The sequence below is a fragment of the Phaseolus vulgaris genome, chromosome 9, assembly GCF_000499845.2.
Source record: "Phaseolus vulgaris cultivar G19833 chromosome 9, P. vulgaris v2.0, whole genome shotgun sequence".
Lineage (NCBI taxonomy): Eukaryota > Viridiplantae > Streptophyta > Magnoliopsida > Fabales > Fabaceae > Phaseolus > Phaseolus vulgaris.
Genome location: NC_023751.2, coordinates 7075663 through 7098669, shown reverse-complemented (window position 1 = coordinate 7098669; position 23007 = coordinate 7075663). Strand labels below are relative to the sequence as shown.

The following is a 23007-nucleotide window of genomic DNA, read 5'->3' as shown; positions in this document are numbered from 1 at the left end:
TACGTTGATTTGAATTAAAAAAAAACGTGATTTCAAATCAATTTTATCACTGCGATGTATTGTTTTTTAATAATAAATAATAATATTTAATAATATTAATATTAAATATATAAATAATACTATTAATCTTTTATTTTATTAATTATATTAATATTAATAATTATACTAATAAGTATAATACTAATTATAATAACAATAAAATTTGACTATGTAATGATTAATTTTTTTTTAAACATTTATAAAATACTTCAAATCGAGTACTAGTGAAATTTAATTCTAACTTTAATTATAATTATCATAATATATATAATAATTAAAAAAAATTAAATAATAATTAAAATTTTAAAAATAAAATATATTGACACATTAACTACGGGTCGATGTACACGTTTCAAGGGACCATTATGAACTCATGTCTTACACAAATTTATACATCTGTCAGTGATTCAATGACATGGATCAAAACTATAGCAAAACTTTTATAACCATTAGGAACATGAACAAAGAAATTAATGATTTTATGATACTTTCCCAACTGAACCTCTTAAATACTAGTTTTCATTGATTGGCATTTAAAAGTAAAGTTTGACTTTTAATTGCTTTTATATCTTAAGGACCCTACCATTCTTATAGTACATCTGCATTTTGCAACCCATAAAATTTAACTCTACTTTATATAATCTGAAAATTTATTTTTATTTTTTTAAATTGTATTTCTAAATTATGCATTTCATAATATATTAGTTTTAAACTGTTTCTAATATATTTATATTTGAATTAATTTCAAATACAATTAATTTATTTAAAAAGTATTTTTTGAGTTTTAAAACAAATAATTTATTTAATAGAAAGATATTTTTCTTAATACGAACAATATTAACTAAAGTTAAACATTATATAAGATAATATCTCTTATATTAATAATCAAATATCATTGTTAAATTTAAAAATATAAAATTTAAGTATTACACGATCTTTGTTGCCTGATTTATATAATTGGTTGACGTGTAATATAAATGGTCCTATATTATTTGTGGTGTCTCAGGCTAACTACAATGTATTGTGAATTTTGTTCTGCACTGAAATATCTTCTGTCACATTTTCACACTCGATGAAAATATCCATAATCCTTCTAAATATAATTTACTAAAATTAAGATAATTAATTTAAATTAGCTGTCATAAATTGACCTTAAAGGTATTTTTTTTTCTAAAATGATTTCCAGTATTAATGATAATTTACACTTATTTTAAAAAATGTTTTAATTCTTTTAACCTCTATTTTTCAATATATTTATTGTTTTAATTTTTGTTGGATTTGCATGTGAATAGCTAAAATAAGGATTTTCATATAGTCATTCACATGGAGGCATGCGAAGAACATTAATCTAATAAATTTACCCGAACTTGTCCTACTTTTACAAAGAATAACTACTTTAATTGGGTTTCGAGTACTTGACACATTTTACAAAAGTTTATTGCAATAATTTAGTAACAAACTTAAAATTACATATGGAACTAACAATATAATTTAAATTAATTTATTATTTATTATTTTATACATTGGTTGAATCAAAACATAATTATAAATTCATGTATACTTTATTTTAATATATTTAAGTAAATTAAATTTATAAAATAATGTGACTATTTGGAAATTTTATCGATTCAAATGAAACTCAATGTAGATCAAAACATAATTGGCACCATGTTATCTTCCCTATTCATATAATGAATATATGAACAGTATGACTTATAATTTGTTTTCCCTGTTATGTAAAGTATCAAGAAGGTCATGGCTTTTGATGGGAGAGTTGGTTTGGTCCATAATCTAAGGCAACCAAAGTACTAAACTTCTTCAATAATTTTAGAGACTCACATTCTAGGTTTAAAATGTTAGTATTGAGGCCAATATTTTTTTTATCAGTAAAGATAATAAAATAAATATAGTAAAGATAATAAAATAAATATGGTACAAGAACTACAATTGTTCATATTAGAAAGTAGACTTTAAGCCTAATTCAACCCCATAAAATTGGTTCATGAAGTTGAGGTTTACAACCCACTTATATACAATGAAAGACTTTAATTTTTAGTCGATGTAGGATCTCCAACACACCCTCTCACGCCGAGATTGCAAACTCGTGCGTGAGACTATATATTATGGGTAGTCCGATAGCGGGTGACCTGATAAGCCCAACAAATACTCGCTAGGATAGGCTCGAAATGACTTTGATACCATATTAGAAAGTTGACTTTAAGCCTAACTCAACCCCATAAAACCGGCTCACAAGGTTGAGGTTTACAACCCACTTATATACAATGAAAAACTCTAATCTTTAGTCGATGTAAGATCTCCAACAGTTCAACAAACAAACAAAAGATAGCAAACCAATTAAAAAGCCAGCAAACTAATTAAAAAGTCAGCAAACTTATTAAAAAGTCATACACCCTGCATTCAATGGTTACAAAAAATTAAGAAACCATAAAGGAAAACCATAAAATTGAGAGTTTTTTGGACCGCATAAATCCGTTAGGGGACCCAGAGGTGAGTCATAGTGGAGTAAAACGATGGGCTCTCCTACACGAACCAAAAGCAGCAAGTCTTGTGTTGGAAAATGAGTCACCATCTAAGAAGGAGGTAAGCATGGGGGAACAAGTTGCGTTTGGAAGAGCAATGGTGGGAGAACCGTCAGAGCCCCCTTCTGGAGATGGGGGAGTAGTAGAGAAGTGCAAGTCAAACTCCCCGCACTGTGTGAGAAAGAAGAAAGGCCTTGGCGTTGTGGGAGAATCACGATCACATTCGAGGCGGTCGGCAAGGATTAGCGAAAGACGCTCCCAGGCGAGTACCTATCCTTGTATTACAGCTGGATTATCTGTAGCCTCACTTTCAGATAGAGATATTATGAACTGCAATTCTCGCATGGTTGCTCGTAGTAATATAGTGGAATCACCGGAGCTATGGGAAATTGGAAAGAAAATTGGGGTGTGGTGTCGAGAAGATGAACAGGAGGTTATTAAAAATTACGATGGTATGGAAGTAAGAGACTCGGAGATGGCGTCAGGACATAAAGAAGGGAATGATAATAGTGTCTTATGATTATTGTGACCTTTAATATAAGAGGATTGGGGGGAGGTACTAAAACTAGGTACTTGAGACACATTATAGCAAATGAGGGTGCTGATTTCGTGTGTTTACAAGAAACAAAAGTGAAGACTCTATCTGATGCTAAATGTTACTCTTTGTGGGGGGTCAATAAAGTGGGTTGGATACACTATGAAGGGGAGAATGGAAGTGGAGGAATGTTGTCAATGTGGCATCAAGAAGCCTTTATATATGAAACTCATCTTATGGGAAAGGGGTACATTGCGGTCTACGACAATTATGTTAAAGATAATCTGAGATGTGTTGTGGTTAACATCTACGTTGCCTGTAACTTGAGAGATAAGAAGACCTTATGGATGGAGTTATCTAATATCAAATCTAGCTCACAAGAGGCGTATTGGTGTCTATGTGGTGATTTTATTGCTATCAGAAGTCGAGCTGAAAGGAAAGGAAGCACGAATAGAGTGGATTACATAAGTGAGATTAGAGGTTCTATTGATGATAATTTGTTGTTGGACATTCCTATTGTGGGGAAAAAATATACGTGGTTCAACTCAAATGGGTTGGAAAAGAGTAGAATAGATAGAGTGCTGGTTACGGAGGAATGGATGGAAAAGTGGCCTATGAGCAAACAGTATGTACAACGAAGGGAAGTATTCCATCACTGTGCCATAGTGGTGAAGTCAATGGAAAAAGATTGGGGACCAAAACCTTTCCGAACCATTGATGCGTGGTTGTTAGAAAAAGGTTTTGGTGAGATGGTGAAGACTAAGTGGAACTCTTATTCAAGTAGGGGGAGCGGGTTTATGAAGATAAAAGAAAAGTTGAAGTGTTTGAAAAGGGATCTAAAACTATGGAATAGAGATGTGTTTAGGAACATTAACACAAGTAAGAAGAGAATTCTGCAAGATATTGAGGACATTGATTGTCAAGACTGCAATGAAAATATCATGGAAGATGCCAGGCTTAAAAGGTGTGAGCTGTTAAGCCGTCTCAAGGAAATTGATAAAAAACTTGACTCGTTTACATGCTAGAAAGCGAGAGCAAGTTGGCTCAAGAATGGGGACTCTTGCACAAAGTTCTATCACTCGACCCTTAAATGGAGGAGACTAAGAAATGAAGTTAAGGGTGTGGAGATTGGAGATCAGTGGTCTGAGGAACCTAGTACGGTGTAAAGAGAAGCAAAGATGCTTTTTGAGAAGAGATTTATAGCGACAAAGGATTTGGGAGTAAGACTGGATGCAGTTGACTTTAAAACTCTCACTGGTGAAGATAATCTGGGTCTTATAGTTGGGTTTACTAAGAAGGAAATTAGAGATGCTGTGTGGCAGTGTGAAGGCGCAAAAAGTCCAGACCCTGATGGTTTCAATTTTAACTTTCTGAAGAAGTGTTGGGAAGTCATAAAAGTGGAGGTTGTGGAAGCGGTGGAGCAGTTTCACGAAAATGGGATTATCCCAAAAGGCTGTAATGCCTCTTTTGTTGCTTTGGTACCCAAGGTCAGGGACCCTTCCAGGCTTGAGCAATACAAACCTATTTCGTCAGTAGGTGCTATATACAAAATTATAGCAAAGTTGTTGGCGGAAAGGATAAAGAAAGTCCTACCCTCTGTTGTGGACGAAAGCCAATCAGCGTTCCTGAAGGATAGAGGAATCCTTGATAGTGTGTTAATGGCTAATGAGGTGGTAGAAGACATAAGAAGAAGAGGGAGAAGTGGACTGTGTCTAAAGGTAGATTTCGAAAAGGCATACGACTCAGTCAGATGGGAGTTCCTCTATGACATTCTTCAGAGGATGGGGTTCCATCACAGAGGGATCATATGGATTCGAGGGTGCTTGGAAAGTGCTACTATATCAGTTTTAGTTAATGGGAGTCCTACAGAGGAATTTAAACCCTCCAGAGGGCTAAGGCAGGGTGACCCCTTAGCACCCTTCCTCTATCTTGTAGTAGCTGAAGGCTTGGCTGGGTTGGTAAGGCAAGCTGTGAAGACAAACATGCTCTCTGGCCTTAAGATTGGAAGAAAAGAGGTCGATATGAGCCTCCTCCAGTATGCAAATGATACCTTGTTCCTCTGTGAAAACTCTTTTTCCAATGTGGTGACTTTGAAGGCTTTCTTAAGGGGTTTTGAGGTAGCCTCAGGTCTTAAGATTAATTTCCATAAATCAAAGCTAATAGACTTTAATGTTCTTAGCAGTGATATTGACTGCTACACATGGACTCTAAATTGCTCTCAGATGGGAAACAAGTTCAACTACTTGGGCCTAGAGGTAGGCGAAACCCAAGGAAGAAAAAGTTCTGGGAGCCGGTGTTATGTAAGCTTAAATCACGGCTTAATGTGTGGAAAGGGAGATTCCTGTCAATGGCTGGTAGAATATGTCTTATCAAGTCTGTCATCACGACCATACTGTTGTATTATCTCTCTCTTTTCAAAGCTCCAAAGTCGGTATGTAAAAGTATTATCAGCATCCAGGGAAGGTTTCTCTGGGGTTGGGGAAAGGAGAAAAGACCGGTGGCTTGGGTTAGTTGGAAAAACATATGTAAACCAAAGGAAGAAGGGGGACTAGGTATCAGAGACATACGTAACTTTAATACTGCGCTCTTGGCTAAATGGAGGTGGCGTTATATATCGGAAGAGAAAGGGAGGTGGAAGGAATGTCTGGACTCAAAGTATGACCTGGAATATAATATTACTCGAATTCCTTTGAAATTACAGTCATGGTGGTGGAGAGATCTACGAAAGGTATGTGGGGGGGAGGAAGGAACAAATGGGTGGTTTCAAGAGGAGGTCGGATGGAGCATAGGGAGTGGAGATAAAGCAAGATTTTGGAAGGATGTGTGGGTTGGTAATACAAATCTCAAGACACTATTCCCTAGATTGTACTCAATATCAATGAACCAGGGTCAAAAGGTGGAAGAGGTAGGGGGTGGGAAGACTTGGGGTGGTGCTGGAATCTAAGGTGGAGGCGAGTAAGATTTGAATGGGAGACTCCTTTAGAAAATGCACTTGGTATACTTATATCTAATGCTTTTGTAAAAAGGGATAGAAAAGATGTCCGGGTGTGGAAAAGCGATGAATCTGGAAGTTTTACGGTGAGGTCGGCATATGAATGCCTTGTCAAAGCTGATAGGGGCCCACAGATTGACGCTTTCAAGTACCTATGGAAGACTAAAACGTTCCCTAATGTGGTGATCACAGCATGGAGGGTGATGTTGGGTAGAGTACCCACTAGAGAGTGTTTGAGGAAAAGAGGGGTGACGATGGACTTTGTGGTATGTTCTATGTGTCAGTCCGAGGAAGAGTCGTGTCAGCACCTCTTCTTGGACTGTAAACATGCCCGGAGTGTGTGGGCCTTGTGTTATAGATGGATTGGAATTTTGTCTGTCCAACACAATGACTGCTTAACTCACTTTGAGAGTTTTCACTTGATCCAATGCAGTAATAAACAAAACCTGGTGTGGAAAGGGGTGTGGGCAAATATAGTCCGGTGTATATGGGAGTATAGGAACCTTGTTGTGTTCAACCAAGGTGTAGTAGATGCGGAAGAGGTGTTCCAGAACGCACAACTTAAGTCGTGGTTATGGATGAAGCACAAAGTGCATAATTTTAATTACTGTTTTGCAGATTGGGTTCTGAATCCAATGGTATGTATTAGTAGTTTTAAATAAAAGGGCTGGTGTGCTGGTGCTGGGTGGGTTTCTATTGTTATGTGGACTGGCTGCACGGTTGTTGGGTGTTACTATGGGTGGGAGGTTATAGGTGGTGCAGTAGCTGGTGGGGTGGTTAAGTGTGATGGAGTGTAAAAGGTATGTGTACCAATGGAGAGCAGGACTAGAGGATCCTTTGGGGTCCAAAATAGATGATCCCACTTTGTTGTTTTGGTCAAGGTATTTCTTGGAAGAAGAGGATGGAAAGTCAATATCAAATTCTATCTTTAGGTAGTAAGTGATTTCTTTTCTATTGAGGAGTGCATCGGTGTCGTCCCTGGAGGAGCTGGCATGATCTTAGCACAAAGATTCAGGTACGAAAGCAACAAATACAGATTGTAAGAGTTGAGAAATGTCTTGAGGAGAGGTCCCTGTTATCAACACAATCCTCTATTTTTGGGTCTGGTAGGCTGCGATGCAATATATATGATGAGTGGAGGCAGAGAGTGGTGAGTGGAACATAAGTCAAAAGAAGTATAGATGATAAAAAGGAATCCTGAATTTTGGAGGTGATCAAAAGAAGAATGGCACCATAGATGACACGTGCTGATGGGTTATTAACATGCTACTTATGGATGGCATACATGATAGCTCTGTCATGACAACTCCGTACTTAAATGAGGGATGTATGAATGGTGTTGTTATGCCCCCACGGAAGAGAGGTTGCTATGGCTGGAAGGTAAGAGAGAGTGGGTGGTTAATGGGGACTCTGGATTGTATTTAGGGGAAGTTGAGGAGAAGGTCTTAGTAGTATGGACAATCACAGTAACTAAACTTTCGTGGGAGTAGGTGCTGTTTAACGTGGAGTTTGGTTTGAGCTAAGGTGAAGTGGAGTAGAAGGGGTAGACGGATGAAGGCTCCCAACATATCAACTTTGATGGTTTATGGACCGGAGAGTAGATTTTCCTGCTTTGCTGGAATATACGAAATCCTAGAGTTCTTTGACGGGTCCTGCAAAGGAGTATCTCTGGAGTTGCTAATGTCAAACTGTAAAGTGCAGCTTCGACCATTCTTCGGTGCAGGTTTCATGAATCTATTGTAGGTGCTATAAGGTTTAGTGGCAAGTTATAACTTAGATGGAATGTTGGGCTGATTCTTTGAAATGTTCTGAGGCAACCACGGAACACAAATGTCAAGCTTATCATGCCTAAAGGAGTGCTATCAGGTGGTGGATGGTCTGGAGGTAGGACTGATTTAGGTGAAGCATAGGAGAGGTAACAACCTTCTTGATGCAGCCATAATACCAACAGGTTATGATGCTGGAACCTGGAATTTGTGTACGGTGAACTACTTTTACTCCATCCATTTGTGGGGCAATCAGAATGTGCCATGCTACTGGTTGGGGCCACGTTTTGGTAATTGGCATTGTTTTGGAAAGTGCTCTGTTGCTTTTATTTCTGCTTCTACTAGCTTTTTCGGTTTGTTTGTTTTGTAGGTTCTGGGTGCTCTGAATGTGTTAGTTGAACTCCCGAATAACAATTTATCTTGTTTAGGAGCACCTATCTGTTGTACACGGGTTGGGACACCCCTGAAGTGTCCCACTTTATATTTATTCATTCTTTGCTGATAAAAAAAAAAGCAGGAAAGAATTTAACTCAGAAAACTGATGAATAAAGAAGCTGCTACTAACATCCATCAATCATTCCTTAACATGTATGTGACCATCATACCATAAGACGTTCATTAGTTTTAGCATAAGATTCAAATATATTACTACGATCTTCTCAATTGTGTATGACAGTGGGAATGCTTGGTACATTGTTCCAGAAACATCCTGCAACTAGTTCCTTCACTAAGAACACCACTATTTTGGCTAAATTCAAAAAAATATTGTCCTTCATAACCCCAACTAAGTAAATTTATCATAGCATCCCAACTCCTAGAGTCTGTTGCCAAGATCTAATAATTTACATAACTTCTTCATATGACTTGGAGTAACTCCGTAATATAGTTCTCTAGTTTCCATCACTTCCACTTCCAGTGAAAGTTCAATTATAAATTATGAGTGCTCTTGCTCAGCTTTTCCAAAGTGTATGTATCCCTGTTGGCCCACCCTTGAGTCTCTTCCTTGTTTTGCTCAAACGTGATGACCATATAACCTTTGTCCCATTCAACCTTCATGATAAGAAAGATCACCATAGATTATATATCTTTGTTCCATTCAGCCTTCTTATTAAGAATATCACCATAGATTCTTGATCTGTACAATATCGTCCCAATCCCTTATTTAACTTCTTGTTAGATCTTCATTTTCAGCTTCTTTTATTTCTATCTTTCTCCTCTTTTCTTCTCACCTCTATCAGTTTCTCGTTTTACCCTTTTCTTTTAACCTCCATAGAGTTAATAGTTTGTAAACTTAGCGAGAATGACGGTGAGGGAGGAGCGTTGAAGGAGACATGAGGGACGTAAACCACAACACTCTTTTTACAATTACACCACGTTATTTTTTTCAAACTTCCTGGACAATCATGGGGAATATGACAGGATTAAGATTTTCTAAAGGTGGGCAAGGCTGAAAGAAGTCTCCATATCTCGTAAACTTAATAGGTGGGAAAGAAGATTTGGATTTGTGAGGTTTTTTGAGGTGGAAAATGCGGTTAGATTGGAGAAGGAACTTGATCAAATCTATATTGGCAACATGAGGGATGAGTATGATTAGAGTGAAGTATATGGAAGATAACTTGGTTCTATTAACTCCAAAGGAAGGAGAACAAATGGAAGACCTAATCAAGTTAAACAAAGAATGGTTTGAAAGTGTTTTTGAGGTTATTGATCCATGTCAAAATCCTATGTACCAAGCCATAAAATTGTATGGGTTAGATGCTATGGTCTACCCATTTCATTGTGGAATAAGGATTGCTTATCAAAAGTGGCTGGAGAAGGGGTCACTCTGGTATCTATTGATGAAGCTACGGGATCATGGGATAGTCTCGAGTATGCACGAATCCAAGTGCACCTGCTTAACTCTTGCAAAACACAGTTGTAGAAAGGTATACAGATCAATGAGCAAGTATAATATTAGCATTGATGAAGAGATATCCAATCAAGGTGGAGGTGCGTGTAGGTGCAGCTATAATCACTATGCATCATCCGATAGTGTATCATCGATTGATTCCTTTGTCGAAGAAATTGTATTCTTGGCGAGAAGTAGTGACGACGGGGGTGGGAACGGTGGAGGGGCGCTACGACGACCAGGGGAGTCCAAGGGGGAGAAAAGGAATGTTCAACGTTGAGAAAAAAAGGGAGCATTTGGAGGAATTAGCTGTGCATGGAAAGGTTCATCAGCAGAAAGGTGGCCCTTCTTACATTAATAAGGCAATATGTATGCATATGAATTCTAATGGTGGAGCAACTTTCTCTGTTTCATTAAAGATCAATTCTGCATGTCTACATATTCAAACTGCCCTGAATAACCTAATTGAAGCTGTTGAGGCGTCCAATGCAAACAATACTAGGCCCAAAACAAGTGAGGCCCACTCATGTTGTAGCGGAGCCCAAATCAAAGTGGGAGGCATTGGGGTGAGTTAGTGGGTCCAGAGCATGTTGGAGTGGGGGGCACGAAGCTCGTAGTATATGCGCAAGTAATTTTAAGGAGGGTAAGAAAGGGTAAACTAAAGCCACAACGCAAAAATCGGAGATGGGGAACATGAAAGCGACACAACTCAACTCCGGTAGCTTCCAAGGTGTTACAGGCTCATAGCCTATAAAAGAGCCCCCCCCCAAACCAACCTCGTTAACCGTGGCAATAGTAACGTAGAGGGAATTAGGGGCGTTGTAGGGCCGGTGAGGTGTTCCAATCTGAATGGGGAAGAATGAGCAATTGTGGGGGATAATTACAATACGCCTATGCGGATTCGTAGGCTACGAGTTCTATGGGAGATTTGGGGAATCAAGTGTGCAGTCATGGAGGTCCAAAGCGGGAGTAGGGTCCCTTCACTACGGAAACAACTCGTCATCCAAGTTGAGTTTAAGCTCTAATGCTATTATTGATAGTGATATCATTAACTGTAACAATCGAATCAGGAATGATGAGAATATAGCGGACCAATATGTTGAACAAGGTGCTTAGATGTATCCAAATCCAAATGGAATGCATGAAGATCCTTATTGCTGGTTGTGTGTGTCTATAAGTAGTTCAATTTGTTAATCCACTCCTTGTCACTCCTTGTCATGATCCAAGGTTAAATGAATCTTAATCTTTTTGAAGAAAGGTATGTTTTTTTAAAGAAAGTGAAAATTCAATTTGTTGAAATGTCAATTCAACCAGTTGCTTTACACTTAGTGGACTTTGAAATGTCGATTCAACCAGTCAGAGCCCATGTAGAGCCACGTTAGCCCCAACCGACTCGGTTCGACATCGACCCGGAACAATGTAGAGTAGAGTCAGCCCGGACCAATGTCGAATGGGGTCGGCCCGAGCCGATGTTGAGCGAGATCGGACTGGGCCAATGTCGAGCGGAGTCGGCCCGAATCGACCAATGTCGAACGAAATTGATTTGGGCCGATGTCGAGCGAAGTAGGGTCGGGCCGATGTCGAGCGAAGTCAGCTCGAGTCAATGTCGAGCGGACTCATCCCGGGATGATGTCGAGTGAACTCGGCCCGGGTCGATGTTGAGCGGACTCATCCCGGGTCGATGTCGAGTGGACAACCCGGATCAATGTCGAGGGGAGTCGGCTTGGGTCGATGTCGAGTGGAGTCTGCACAGGCTGATGTCGACTGCAGAGGGCTCGAGCCGAAGTCAACCAGGGTTAGCCCGGGCTGAAGCCGACCAGTGTCGACTCGGGCTGATTTTTGGAGTTGGCTTGGGTTGATGTTGACCAGAGTCAGCCCGGGTCGAGATCGACCGGAGTCGACACAGGCCAATGTCGTCTAGAGACGGTTCGAGCCGATTTTTGGAGTCGGCCAGGGTCGTTGTCGAGCGAAGTTGGCTCTGGTTGATGTCGAGCAGAGTCGACCCTGACCGATATCGAGCAGAGTCAGCCTGGTCAGATGTTGACTGTAGACAACCTGAGTCGATGTCGATTGGAGCCAGTCGTATTTGATTTCGATCGGAGTCGGCCCGTGCCGATGTCGAGCGAGTCAGCCCGGGCCAAAGTCAACCAGTCTTGGCCCAGGCCGATGTCGAGCAGAGTCAGAAGGGGCTGAAGTTGAGCGAATTTGATCCGGGTTTATATCGGCCGATGTCGACTTAGTTTGATGTCGAGTGGAGCCGGCTCGGGTCGATGTCGATCAAAGTCAGCACGAGCCTGTCGATCAAAGTCGGCACAAGTCGATGTCGAGCGTTGTCGGCCCGGGCTGAAGTCAATCAGTGTTAGCCTAGGTCGATTTCTAAAGTCAGCCTAGGTCAATGTCGACTTGGGTCGACTTGGGCTGATTTTGAGTGGAGTCGACCGGAGTTGATGTCTAGTGGAGTCAGCCCGGTTCGGTTTCGATCTGAGTCGACACAAGTCGATGTTGACGAAGTAAACCCGAGCCAAAGACAACCAGCGTATGCCTAGGTTGAAGTCGACCAGGGTCAGCTCGAGTTGAAGGCGACCAGCGTCAACCCAGGTTGATGTCGACCGGAGTTGGCAGAAACTGATGTTTATTAGAGACGGCCTGGGCCAAGTCAATCAAGGTCAACCCAGGTTGAAGTGGACCAGTGTCAGCTCGGGCCATTTTTTAGAGTCGGTCAGGGTTGATGTCGAGCAAAGTCAACCCTACCTGATGTCGAGCGGAGTCGACCCTTGCCGATATCGACCGGAGTCGTCCTGGTCAGATGACCGTTGTCAACCTGGGGCCGATGTTGATTGAAGTCAGCCCAGTTCTGTTTCGACCCGAGGTCGACCCGGGCCATTGTCGATTGAAATCAACTTGGGCCCATTTCGAGTGGAAATGACCCGAGTGGATGTCGCCAAAGTCAGCACGAGCTGATGTCGAGCTTAGTCGGCCCAAGCCGAAGTCGACCAGAGTTAGCACGAGCTGATGTCGAGCTTAGTCGGCCCGAGCCGAAGTCGACCTATGTTGGCCTAGGCCGATTTTTTGAGTTAGCTTGGGTCATTGTCGAGTGGAGTCGGCCCGAGTCGATGTTGAGTGGTGTCAGCCCGGTTCAGTTTCGATCGGAGTTGGCATAGGTCGATGTCGAGTAGAGTCGACCCGGGCCGAAGTCAACCAGTGTCGGCCCCGGCTAAATCATATTGACCGATGTCGAGTAGAGTCGACCCGGTCCGAAGTCAACCAGAGTCGACCCGGGCTGATGTCGAGTGGAGTTGGCCTAGATCAATGTTGACCGATGTCGGCACGAGCCGATGTCGAGCATAGTCGGCCCGGGCCGAAGTAGACCGATGTTGGCCAAGGTTCATTTCGGAAGTCATCCTGTGTCAAAGACGACCGGAGTTGACCTTGGCCGATTTCGAGTGGAGTCGGCCCGGGTCAATGTCGAGTGGAGTCGACCCGGGTTGAAGTCAACCAGTGTCGGCACAGGCGGATGTCAAGCGAAGATGGTCTGGGCTGAAGTCGACTAGTATTGGCCTATGTCAATTTCTAGAGTCGGCCATGGTCGATGTCGAGCGAAGTCATCCCGAGTGGATGCCAAGCAGAGTCGGGCCAAGTCGATGGCGAGTGGAGTCGGGCCAAGTCGATGGCGAGCGGAGTTGGGCGAGGTCGATATGCAGCGCATTCGACTCGGGTCTATGTCAAGCAGAGTCAGCCCGTGTCGATGTCAAGTTGAATCTGCCCAAGCCGATGTCGAGCAGACTTGGCCCAGGTTGATGTCGCCCCAGAGTCGACCGAAGTCAACTTTGGCCGATATCGAGTGGAGTCTGCACGGGTCGATGTCGACCGGAATCGCGTTGTGTCGAAGTCGACCAGTGTTGGCCCGGGTCGTTATCCGAAGTTAGTCTGGGTTGATGTCGACCGTAGTCGACTTGTATCGTTGTCAAACAGAGTCGGCTTGGGTCAATGGTGAGTGGAGTCGGCCCGGGTCGATATGGTGCGGAGTAGGGATGGCAAAGCGGGGCGGGCCGTGCAGGCTGGCCCGCGGCCCGCTGGTAAAAAACGCGGGGCGGGCTGACCTTTTCAACCCGCTAACCCGCATTAGCCCGCAACCCGCGTGGGCCAGTAGCGGGGCGGGCTGGCCCGCTAACCCGCAAGAAAAAAAATTGGCACTTAGTAGCAGCAGGGCAACGCACAAAAAAATCTACCACTAAAAAACCCGTACAAACCCGTAAAAACTCAAAACAAACCCAATACAAACTCACTGCAACCATAACAAGGGGCAAAAAGAACAACAACTCTTATCCACCAACCCAACATCCCACAAAAACCAACAACCATCGAAATAGAGATACCTATCACCCTAAACTAGGTCATGCCAATGAAATCGATTTCAAACAGGATAAAGGAGCAAGACACCAGTCAGAAAAGGAGAAGCAATTTTATTCAATTGAGCCAAAAGTTATCTTATTTTTATTGTATTATTTTTATGAAAAATGAATTAATTAATTGTCATTGTTTTAATATATGCAGATGATGGGGAAGATTATAATTATGAAAAAATGGATGAAAGTTCTGGCATCCAATGTTATTGAAATGGAAGAATGTCAATAATGTTTATGTTTAATGTTTTTGAATTAATGTTTATGTTTAATGTTTTGGAATTAGGTATTTTTAATGTTTTGGAAGTGGAAGAATAGTGATATTTGAAATTTATCTTAATGCTTAATTATTTGATGTTTAACTATATTTGAAAAGGAAGAAAAAAAAATTAGGTTGGATAATAACAAATATATAGGATTAATTTGACAATTTTTTAATAACAAAATGTAAAAAAAATAAATATTTAATTATAAAAAAAAAGAATGCGGACTGGCCCGCAAACCCGCGGGCCAGCTCTTATGCGGGGCGGGTTGGGAATTCTAGCCCGCAATAACTTTGCGGGGCGGGCCAACCCGTCCCGCATCTTTGCGGGCCAAGCGCGGGGCGGGCCAATGCGGGGCGGGCTGTCCCGCTTTGCCATCCCTAGTGCGGAGTCTCCCTAGTTCGAAATTGAGCGAAGTCGGCCTGGGTTTATATCGAGCGAAGTCAGCCCGAGGCGATGTCGATTGGAGTCGAGCTTGGGAGTCGACTTGGGTCAATGTCGAGCGAAGTCAGTCTGAATTGATGTCGAGCAGAGTCGGCCTGAACCGTTGTCGGGCAGAGTCGGGTCGGGCAAATGTCGACTAGAGTTGGCCGTGGCCGATGTAGAGCTTTGTCAACATGAGCCAATGTCGAGCTTAGTCAGCCCGGGCCCAAGTCGACCTATGTTGGCCCAGGCCGATTTTTTGAGTCAGCTTGGGTCATTGTCGAGTGGAGTGGGCCCAGGGCATTGTCGACCAGAGTCAACTCGATGTCAACCAAAGTCGACCTAGGCTGATTTCGAGTGGAGTCACACTGGTTGATGTCGAGTGGAAACAGTCTGGTTTGGTTTCGATCAGAGTCGACACAGGCCGATGTTGATCAGAGTCAACCAGGGCCGAAGTCAACCAGTGTCGTCCCGGGCTAAAGTCGACCCTCGTCGACCTGGGCTGATTTTTAAAGTCAGTCTCGGTCGATGTCAAACGAATTCAATCCGGGTTTATGTTGATTGGAGTCGACCTGGGGCGATGTTGAGCGGAGTCGGACCGAGTCGATGTCGAGGGGAGTCTGCTCGGGCTGATGACGAAAGAAGTCGGCCCGGGTCGATGTCGAGTGGAGTCTACCGGATCGATCTCCACTCCAAATTGACCCGGGTCGTTGTCGATCGAAGTCTACTTGGGTTGATGTTGAGTGGAACCGGCCCAGGTCGATGAAGACCAGAGTCGACACGAGCCGATGCCGAGCGTAGTCGGCCCGGGCCGAAGTCGACCAGTTTTGGCCCAGGCCGATTTTTGGAGTCAGCCTGTGTAGATGTCGAGCAGAGTCTGTCCGGGTCGATTCCACCAGAGTCAACCCGAGCCGATGTCGACCTGGGCTGATTTTGAGTGGAGTCAGCCCGGGTCAATGTCGAGTGGAGTCGACCCAGGCCGATTTCCAAAGTCGTCCATGGACGATGTCGAGCGAAGTCGGGCCAGGTCCATGGCGAGCGAAGTCGGGTCAGGTCGATGTGGAGCGTATTCAATTTGGGTCTTTGTCGAGCGGAGTCGACCCGGGTCTATGTCGAGTTGAGTCTGCCCAAGCCGATGTCGAGCAGAGTTGGCCCGTGTTGATGTCGACCAGGATTCGACTGTAGTCGACTTGGGCCGATATCGAGTGGAGTCGGCCCGGGTCGATGTCGATCGGAGTCGACTTGGGCCAAAGTCGACCAGTGTTGGCCCGGGCCGATATCCGAAGATAGCCTGGGTCGATGTCGGGCGGAGTCGACCTGTATCGTTGTCAAGCGGAGTCGGCCCGGGTAAATGGTGAGCGGAGTCGACCCTGGTCGATGTGGAGCGGAGTCGATCCGGGTGGATGTGGAGCGAAGTCGACCCGAGGCGATGTCGAGTGGAGTTGGTCTGAGGCGATGTTGAGGGGAGTCGACTTGGGTCGATGTCGAGCGAAGTCAGCCCGAATCGATGTCGAGCAAAGTCGGCCCGGACCGTTGTTGATCGGAGTCGGGCTTTGCAAATGTCGATCGGAGTTGGCCCGGGCCGATGTCGAGGTGAGTCACCTAGAGCCAAGGTTGATTTGCCACCGAACCCATGTAGAGTCAAGTCAACCCAAGCTGAGTCAGTCTGGGTCCAGGTCTATTTGGGTTGGGCCAATGTATAATTGAGTGGACCAAAGTCCATGTCGAGTCGAGTGGGTCAAAGTACATGTTAAGCCAATTGGGCCCGAAACTTTCAAGCTAAATCGGTTAGGACCCATATCTAGATAGATTTAATCTAATTAACATAATGAATTTAATCTAATTGAAAAAGTGGATTTAATCTAATTAACAAAGTATATTTAATTTAGATTTAATCCATTTTAAATAGATTTTAAAAAATCCATATAATTTGATCTAGTTAAAATGGATATAAATTTTAAATCCAATCCATTTTATTAGATATAGTTTGGATCTTGATTAGATTTTGAAAAATAATGGGTGTATACCCCCTTCCTACTAAGCCAATTTTATGTGTGGTGAGATTAGATTTAAATTTCTCTTTCTAATACCAAAATGAATATTCAAATGAGACCGCTCACTTTTAAATAGCCCACTATAAACTAATAACAAACCAAATTTATATTCTTTTTCTCCTCTTTGAAGCATGGTTGATTTTGATAATTTTATGCTGGAAATAGTGTTAAAACTAAAAACCGTCTATTCCCTAGTATCGGCGTGATCAAGAGGTGATCCAGACAGCATTCAAAGTGTGTTATTTTCCCGTGAGAATACGAGAAAACCCTAACCTACACTTAGACTCCTTAATCCCAATTTATGTACAGTGGGGCTTGTTAATGATCCTAATCATCTCCAATCAAGGCATGTTGTGCTACCTCAATCTTTCGAGATTGGTTTCGTGTACCTTATACCTACAGGATAATGTGAGTTTTCTGAGATCTCAGGAATAACAACTCGTATCCCTTAGGGTTAGGAGTTTTCTGTCTTTGCTGGATTAGACAAATTAAAGTTTACTGGATCGAACTCCTTACCAAATCTTGAAAGTGTTGGTTTAATAGGTCTAATCCAAGTCCTATCCTCAAGAGAGTAAATAGCCCCAAGCCTCATGTAGAGAGCACGATGAGGCTACTGAAGGATTGCTCAAGAGATTGGATCCAGGTCTAATCCCAACAAGGTACACAACCCTCAAGCACAATGAGACTACTAAGGATTACTCACAGTCGGATCTATGTCTCATACTTAAGAGGGTACACAACCCTCAAGCGTAGAGTGTGATGAGGCTATTGAGGAATCCCTCTAACAGTTAAATCTAGGTCTGATCTCCATGATGATACAAGTTTTGAGCACAAAGTGTAATAAAGCCACAAACATATTGTTCAAAAGGTTTGGTCCAAACCTCACATCTAGGAGAGTCGATAACTCTCAAATCTCGAGTGCAGAGTACAATAAGACTATGAACACAGAGCATGATGAGACTACCTAATGATTGTTCAAAGGATTGGATCCAAATCCGATCCCAAGGAGTGTACGTCTCTCTAAAAAGGTCTAGCCCATCTTTGATAAACTACAAATGAATCATATCTATGATGTGCCTCAACCGCACACAGGATATGAAGATTGCGAAACCATAAATCATCCACTCCAGGGGTGTAATAATTGGAGTTCGAAGATACGTTCGCTAGGTGCTCCTCTCTAAGGAATATCAGAGATACTCAGCTGTAAACCACCTTGTAATCCAGTCGTTTCCAAATTCTTCAGGCACCATTTCGGGATGTTACTTTCATTTTTGACAATCCCACTGATCTTATAAGGTAGTGTCCTTTATGTACTCACTCAATCTAAGTTAAGAAGCAGGTGGTGGCGGTGGAGCATAAAGAAAGACAAATATTTTATCTAAATTCTAAGCACCTCCTCTCCTGTACATTGCAGTGCATTTTGATGGCATCAAACCGGCTAAAAACCACCACAGCAGCATTTTTGAGCTTTCTTGATGGGAGCATATATACCCTGCAATCAATCTCACATGTGAAAAAGTTTCACAATGGTCCACACAAAGTGGGAGATTTCTTTTTTCCTAAATTGACTGAACATTTTCTCTATTTGATCAAAACCCGGTGCACTCACAAGTAGATGATCTAGTAAGGTAATGAGTTTGTCTTTATAAGATAAGCAAAGTTTCAGGTTACAACCTAAAGTAAATGGACTTTGCTTGTACACCCCTTGATAACGATAAAGAATTTGTGCCTGACAGAGAAAAGGTAACAAAATTGTGTACACCTAATGAGAATACGGGTCAATATCTGGGAGTGACTAGATACATTTATTTGCACTTTGCAGACTTGAAGCCTGGGTATATTGACCAAAGAGTTAATCCAAAAATTCTGTTGTTAATAAACATGGCAAGGGTACAGTGATCGGTCCTACAGGATGGCAAACCTGAACTTTGCTTTCACCCTCAAAAGAAGACATCAAATTCGATTGCCAATTAAAATGTATCGTTACCCTTCTGCAACTATTTTAGCCGCTCGCCGTGGTCATGCTACAGCTTCTTATCATTTTATATACCTTTGAGTCTATTCGTTACCTACTCCACTTTCAGAACAATCTTCATGAACTCATAGACAAAGAAACTTATTGAAGCTGAAGGAAGTACCTGATAATGGGAAATTAAAATATGAAATTTATTCAACTTGTATGATAGATTAAAAACAACCTTAAGCAGTAAGGGAATAAAAAGGAAAAAATGGCAGAAAAGTCGTTTTAATTTATAAACTATATGATAATAATTAAAACAAACATCTATTAAATATATAAATTTAACAAAAGAAAGCAATCTTAAAGCAACAGAGATTTTTCTGTTACGGTCTCTTCTATTTTGGTCAGCTTTCATTATGGTTCCTAATCTAAACTTGCACAATAAACAGATAAAATCGTTTGTTTTTTGGTATATAGTGGAGTGTTACAGGAGTAAAGACAAATGGTCAAAACATTTTAAAAATAAGACGTTACTTTGTTAAAAGAATTAGATAAGGATGATATACAAGCAACTGCGATCACATGGTACAATGAAAAATGGAATTTAGATTATGCGAGCAAACAGAAACATCACCCTCTATGTCCCTTAATGTAAATCAATCTTCTGTACATTAGAAACCTTAAGCAGTTCTAATTTACTGAATCATTAATATGAATGGATTCACAACCAGAGGACAATACTCCTGATTCCTAGGGAGAGAAATCCACTAAGTCCAGTAAAATACAAAGTAGTGCAGGCCAAGAGGTTGTGAATTTAATACCTGTAATAAGCTGGGAACAAGTCCTGCATAGAGAGCTGGAATGCCTCCCTGTTCAACTATTTTAACCAACGTTGCAAAAGAACTTAATTTGGTAGCCTGGACTTGCAATTGAAGTCGCCTCCTCACCACTTCAAATGGGTACGTAGCAGCTTCTGCACATGCACCAGCTATAGCCCCATTCAACAATGTTCTTACTGGACCCAACTCAAGCTGATCAAAGGCACTCAATTCCTTACCCTGTTTATGCATATTCTTTATTCTCTTCTTTCCTTCCGGTGAATGCAGATAAGCTGATTTGAGTATATCATATACACCATAAAAAACTGCACCAGACGGAGCCATACTTATAATTGATGGTACTAAACCCTTGTACAGGGAAAAGAATCCTTCAGTTCGAATCATGTATTGGAAAGCATCAATTACACCACCCAAAGCTTCTCCTCCAGGTGCCACCAACTTGGTTCGGATCTGTAAGGAACCCCATAGTAATTTTTTCCCAGTGAATACTAGAAAAATAGCTAAATAGTAATGCTTTAGTTTTCACTAACTACAAAACCTAATTATCTTTAATATATGCTTCAGGTGCTCATTCATACTGATTGCTAAATAAATAGACTAATTTACCACATGTTGCACCATTTTCCTACAAGTCCTAGTTAGAAATAGAACATGGTCATTATAAAGGGAATTATAAACGCTTTGAGAGTGTGTAATCTTGGCAATGTGGGACTATATGCCTTTTGTAATACACAAAATTCACAACATTTACCACACGTTGCACCATTTTCCTACAAGTCCTAGTTAGAAATAGAACATGGGCATTATATAATTACTTGGAAGGAGACATGAGATTAATTTGATCCTTTCATTTCAGCTTCTAACATGGCCTTGTATTTGGGATAGTAACCCACGTTGTATTATTTATATTATGCCCAAATGATATGTCCCTGTTATGACTTTGGAGTTAATCTGATAGGATCCATGTCGAAAAGAAAACATCTTATGCCAATAAAACTCTTACTTTTAATTTAACTTCACACATAACAGAAAAATATTCAGGCACACAACTAGCTAACCAGGAAGAAAAAAAAATCAGACTTTTCTGAATGACTAAAATTGACTGATGGTGGGGGGCTGGGGATCAACGGTTACATCAGCATAGCAATAAATTACTAAAATAATTTTTTTCCCCTCCATATAATTCATTCGTAATGATGCCATATCCAGTCCAAATATTTCCTGAACTAAATGAACTGAAAAAGAAAAGTTAAGAGCTTAAAATGTTTGCTTGAAGACAAACCGTTGTTAAATAAGATAACAGGAAGGTTGCTATTAAGTCATTTGAAAATGATAAACAGTTAAAAACCACAATATTAATTGTAGTTGTTGAAAGCTTACTGGGAGAGGTTGAGCAAATACAAAACTAATAATTCAAAGACATCTTCATCATTGTTAATGCATAAATTTTGTAGCTGTATATGCTTCCTTTTCACATGTATGCAATTTTATTCAGTTGGGATGCAACAGAGAAAGCAAACTACGAAATCATAATTCAAAATGCTACATACAGTGTCAAGTGGAAGGCAAATAATGGTAGCAGTAATCCCAGCAGCAGCACCAGCAATAAACCTCTCAAAATTGGTAGTTTCCTCATTCCCAGAAAACCTCAGCAACTGCTTTCTATAAGTATCGTAGGCACAAAAATTAACCGCTTTGAATGGAGCTGTTCGCAGAATATTTACAAGGTTCCCTTTCCAAAAGCCTCTCAACCCTTGAGAAGCGGCAATTTTGCTAATAAGCTCGAATATATTCCTCTTCTCACCCCGAACTATGTATTCCAACTTCAGTCTTTCAAGTGGAGCAACACAAGTTCTTATAAAAGAAAACAAAAAGAAAAGATAAATGTCACACAAATATTAATTATTATGCAAAATCTTTCTCTTTTCTTTTTTTCTTTTATGGAAAATAATAACAGTAACGTGAATCTGTGAAATTAAATATACCTAGACACCATAGCCGCAATAGCACCAGCCCAGAGATGCTTGGTGGTGTTGACGGCATTGCCTCCACGCACCTTAACCTTTCTTTGCTGGACGACGCCGTTGGAGGTGGTGCCCTGGAGGGACACCTGTTCGCCATTTGGCAGTTTGGGTTCGGTGACGAGTTTTGCAGTCGGCAAGCTCACTGATAAGAAACACCCGGCCGGAAACCTCCTCCGTTGGCGGCGAGGGTTGGATTCGGAAGAAGTGGCGGCGTGAATCTTTAAAGAAACCGAACGCAGAAAAGAATCGGGAATTTTGGGCTCAAGAAACAACCCTCCGGTGAAGGAACCATAATCGGAAAATGAATTGAAGAAAGTGAGGGGAGAATGTGTACTTTGTTGCTGGCAGAGGTCCCCTTCCTGCTTTGTCATTCTCAGAAAGAAGGGTGTGTGCCCTTTCTTACATCATGATTTGCTTATTTATGAGAGATCTCAAATTAATCACACAGAGAAAGATAGAGTGAATACAGTTCCAAAACAAATAACAACTATTTTTTTTTTACCTCTTTTCTTCTTTTTCCCTCTGAGTTTCAAATACTACTACAATACAACAGTTATCTCTTCCTTCCTAACTAACATTATCTCTTTATCAGTTTATTTTCCTCTTTTTTTCTCATAAAAGTGTTTGATAAAGTTAATAAATTAAAAATTTATTTAATTGGTTTATAAGTTAATATGATTAATATAAAAATATTTGTTAAATTTATTTTAAAAACTTCTAATTTATAAATTATTTTATTAATTTTTTAACTAATAACTTATTTATTTATTTTATTATTATTATCTTAAATATAAAATTATAATTATATAATAATGTTTTATCTTATTTTATTTTATTAAAAATTTTAGTTTTGCCAAATAGATTCTTCTTAATTTCATTTATATAAAATTTGAATTGTTGTACTAAGTTGCTGCAAAGGAAAAAAAAAATTGTTTAAGTAAGTTACCATCAATATTTGGCAAATTGTGACATAAATGGGCATACAGTTTTCAAGATAAATGGGCATAGTTATTCAAATCACATTAAATGTATATATTCAGTTAGTTGAGTGTGGGAATCTGTCAATTTAACTAATTGCAACTTCCAAGACACTAGAAAACCAAAGAAGTAAAGAATAATAAAGTTGAATTTTCTTACAATATTTTGTGGCGACCGATTTACATTTTTTTTATAAAGATATATTCATATACAGTGTTCTATATTATATAAAAAAAAGTTGTCACAAAACTAAAACAAAAGTTCAATTTTTGACTAAAACTAGTAAAATTTGAGTAATTCTCT

At 40.7% G+C, this 23007-nt stretch overlaps 3 protein-coding genes across 3 annotated transcripts; 2 read left to right on the top strand and 1 right to left on the bottom strand.

The window, feature by feature from the left end:
* Positions 1–3095: 3095 nt before the first annotated feature.
* Positions 3096–4139, top strand: LOC137822175 (uncharacterized). Its single transcript, XM_068627077.1, has one exon. It carries the CDS (start codon positions 3096–3098, stop codon positions 4137–4139), a length of 1044 nt encoding a protein of 347 aa, XP_068483178.1.
* Positions 4140–4292: 153 nt separating this feature from the next.
* LOC137822174 (uncharacterized) lies at positions 4293–9466 on the top strand. Its single transcript, XM_068627076.1, has 5 exons — positions 4293–5620; positions 5816–5842; positions 6141–6744; positions 8243–8262; positions 9310–9466. The coding sequence occupies exons 1-5, from the start codon at positions 4293–4295 to the stop codon at positions 9464–9466; spliced, it is 2136 nt and encodes a 711-aa protein (XP_068483177.1).
* A 9061-nt stretch (positions 9467–18527) lies between these two features.
* Positions 18528–22286, bottom strand: LOC137821613 (probable mitochondrial adenine nucleotide transporter BTL3). The gene is made up of 4 exons (XM_068626294.1): positions 21688–22286; positions 21253–21556; positions 19685–20152; positions 18528–19041 (listed from the first exon to the last, which is right to left on the bottom strand). Exons 1-4 carry the CDS (start codon positions 22095–22097, stop codon positions 18973–18975), a joined length of 1251 nt encoding a protein of 416 aa, XP_068482395.1. The 5' UTR covers positions 22098–22286; the 3' UTR covers positions 18528–18972.
* Between the last annotated feature and the right edge of the window lie 721 nt (positions 22287–23007).

Bases quoted from the DNA above. Each gene is read 5' to 3' on its own strand.
- LOC137822175 (XM_068627077.1), top strand. From the start codon at position 3,096: ATGATTATTGTGACCTTTAATATAAGAGGATTGGGGGGAGGTACTAAA.
- LOC137822174 (XM_068627076.1), top strand. From the start codon at position 4,293: ATGCTTTTTGAGAAGAGATTTATAGCGACAAAGGATTTGGGAGTAAGA. The intron at 5,843-6,140 runs GTATGTGGGGGG...TTTTGTAAAAAG, and splicing joins GGTGGAGAGATCTACGAAAG to GGATAGAAAAGATGTCCGGG. The intron at 8,263-9,309 runs GTTAGTTGAACT...GATTTTCTAAAG, and splicing joins GTTCTGGGTGCTCTGAATGT to GTGGGCAAGGCTGAAAGAAG.
- LOC137821613 (XM_068626294.1), bottom strand. From the start codon at position 22,097: ATGACAAAGCAGGAAGGGGACCTCTGCCAGCAACAAAGTACACATTCT. The intron at 20,153-21,252 runs GTATGTAGCATT...GGTTCCTTACAG, and splicing joins TTTGCCTTCCACTTGACACT to ATCCGAACCAAGTTGGTGGC. The intron at 19,042-19,684 runs GTATTAAATTCA...TCCCATTATCAG, and splicing joins TTGTTCCCAGCTTATTACAG to GTACTTCCTTCAGCTTCAAT.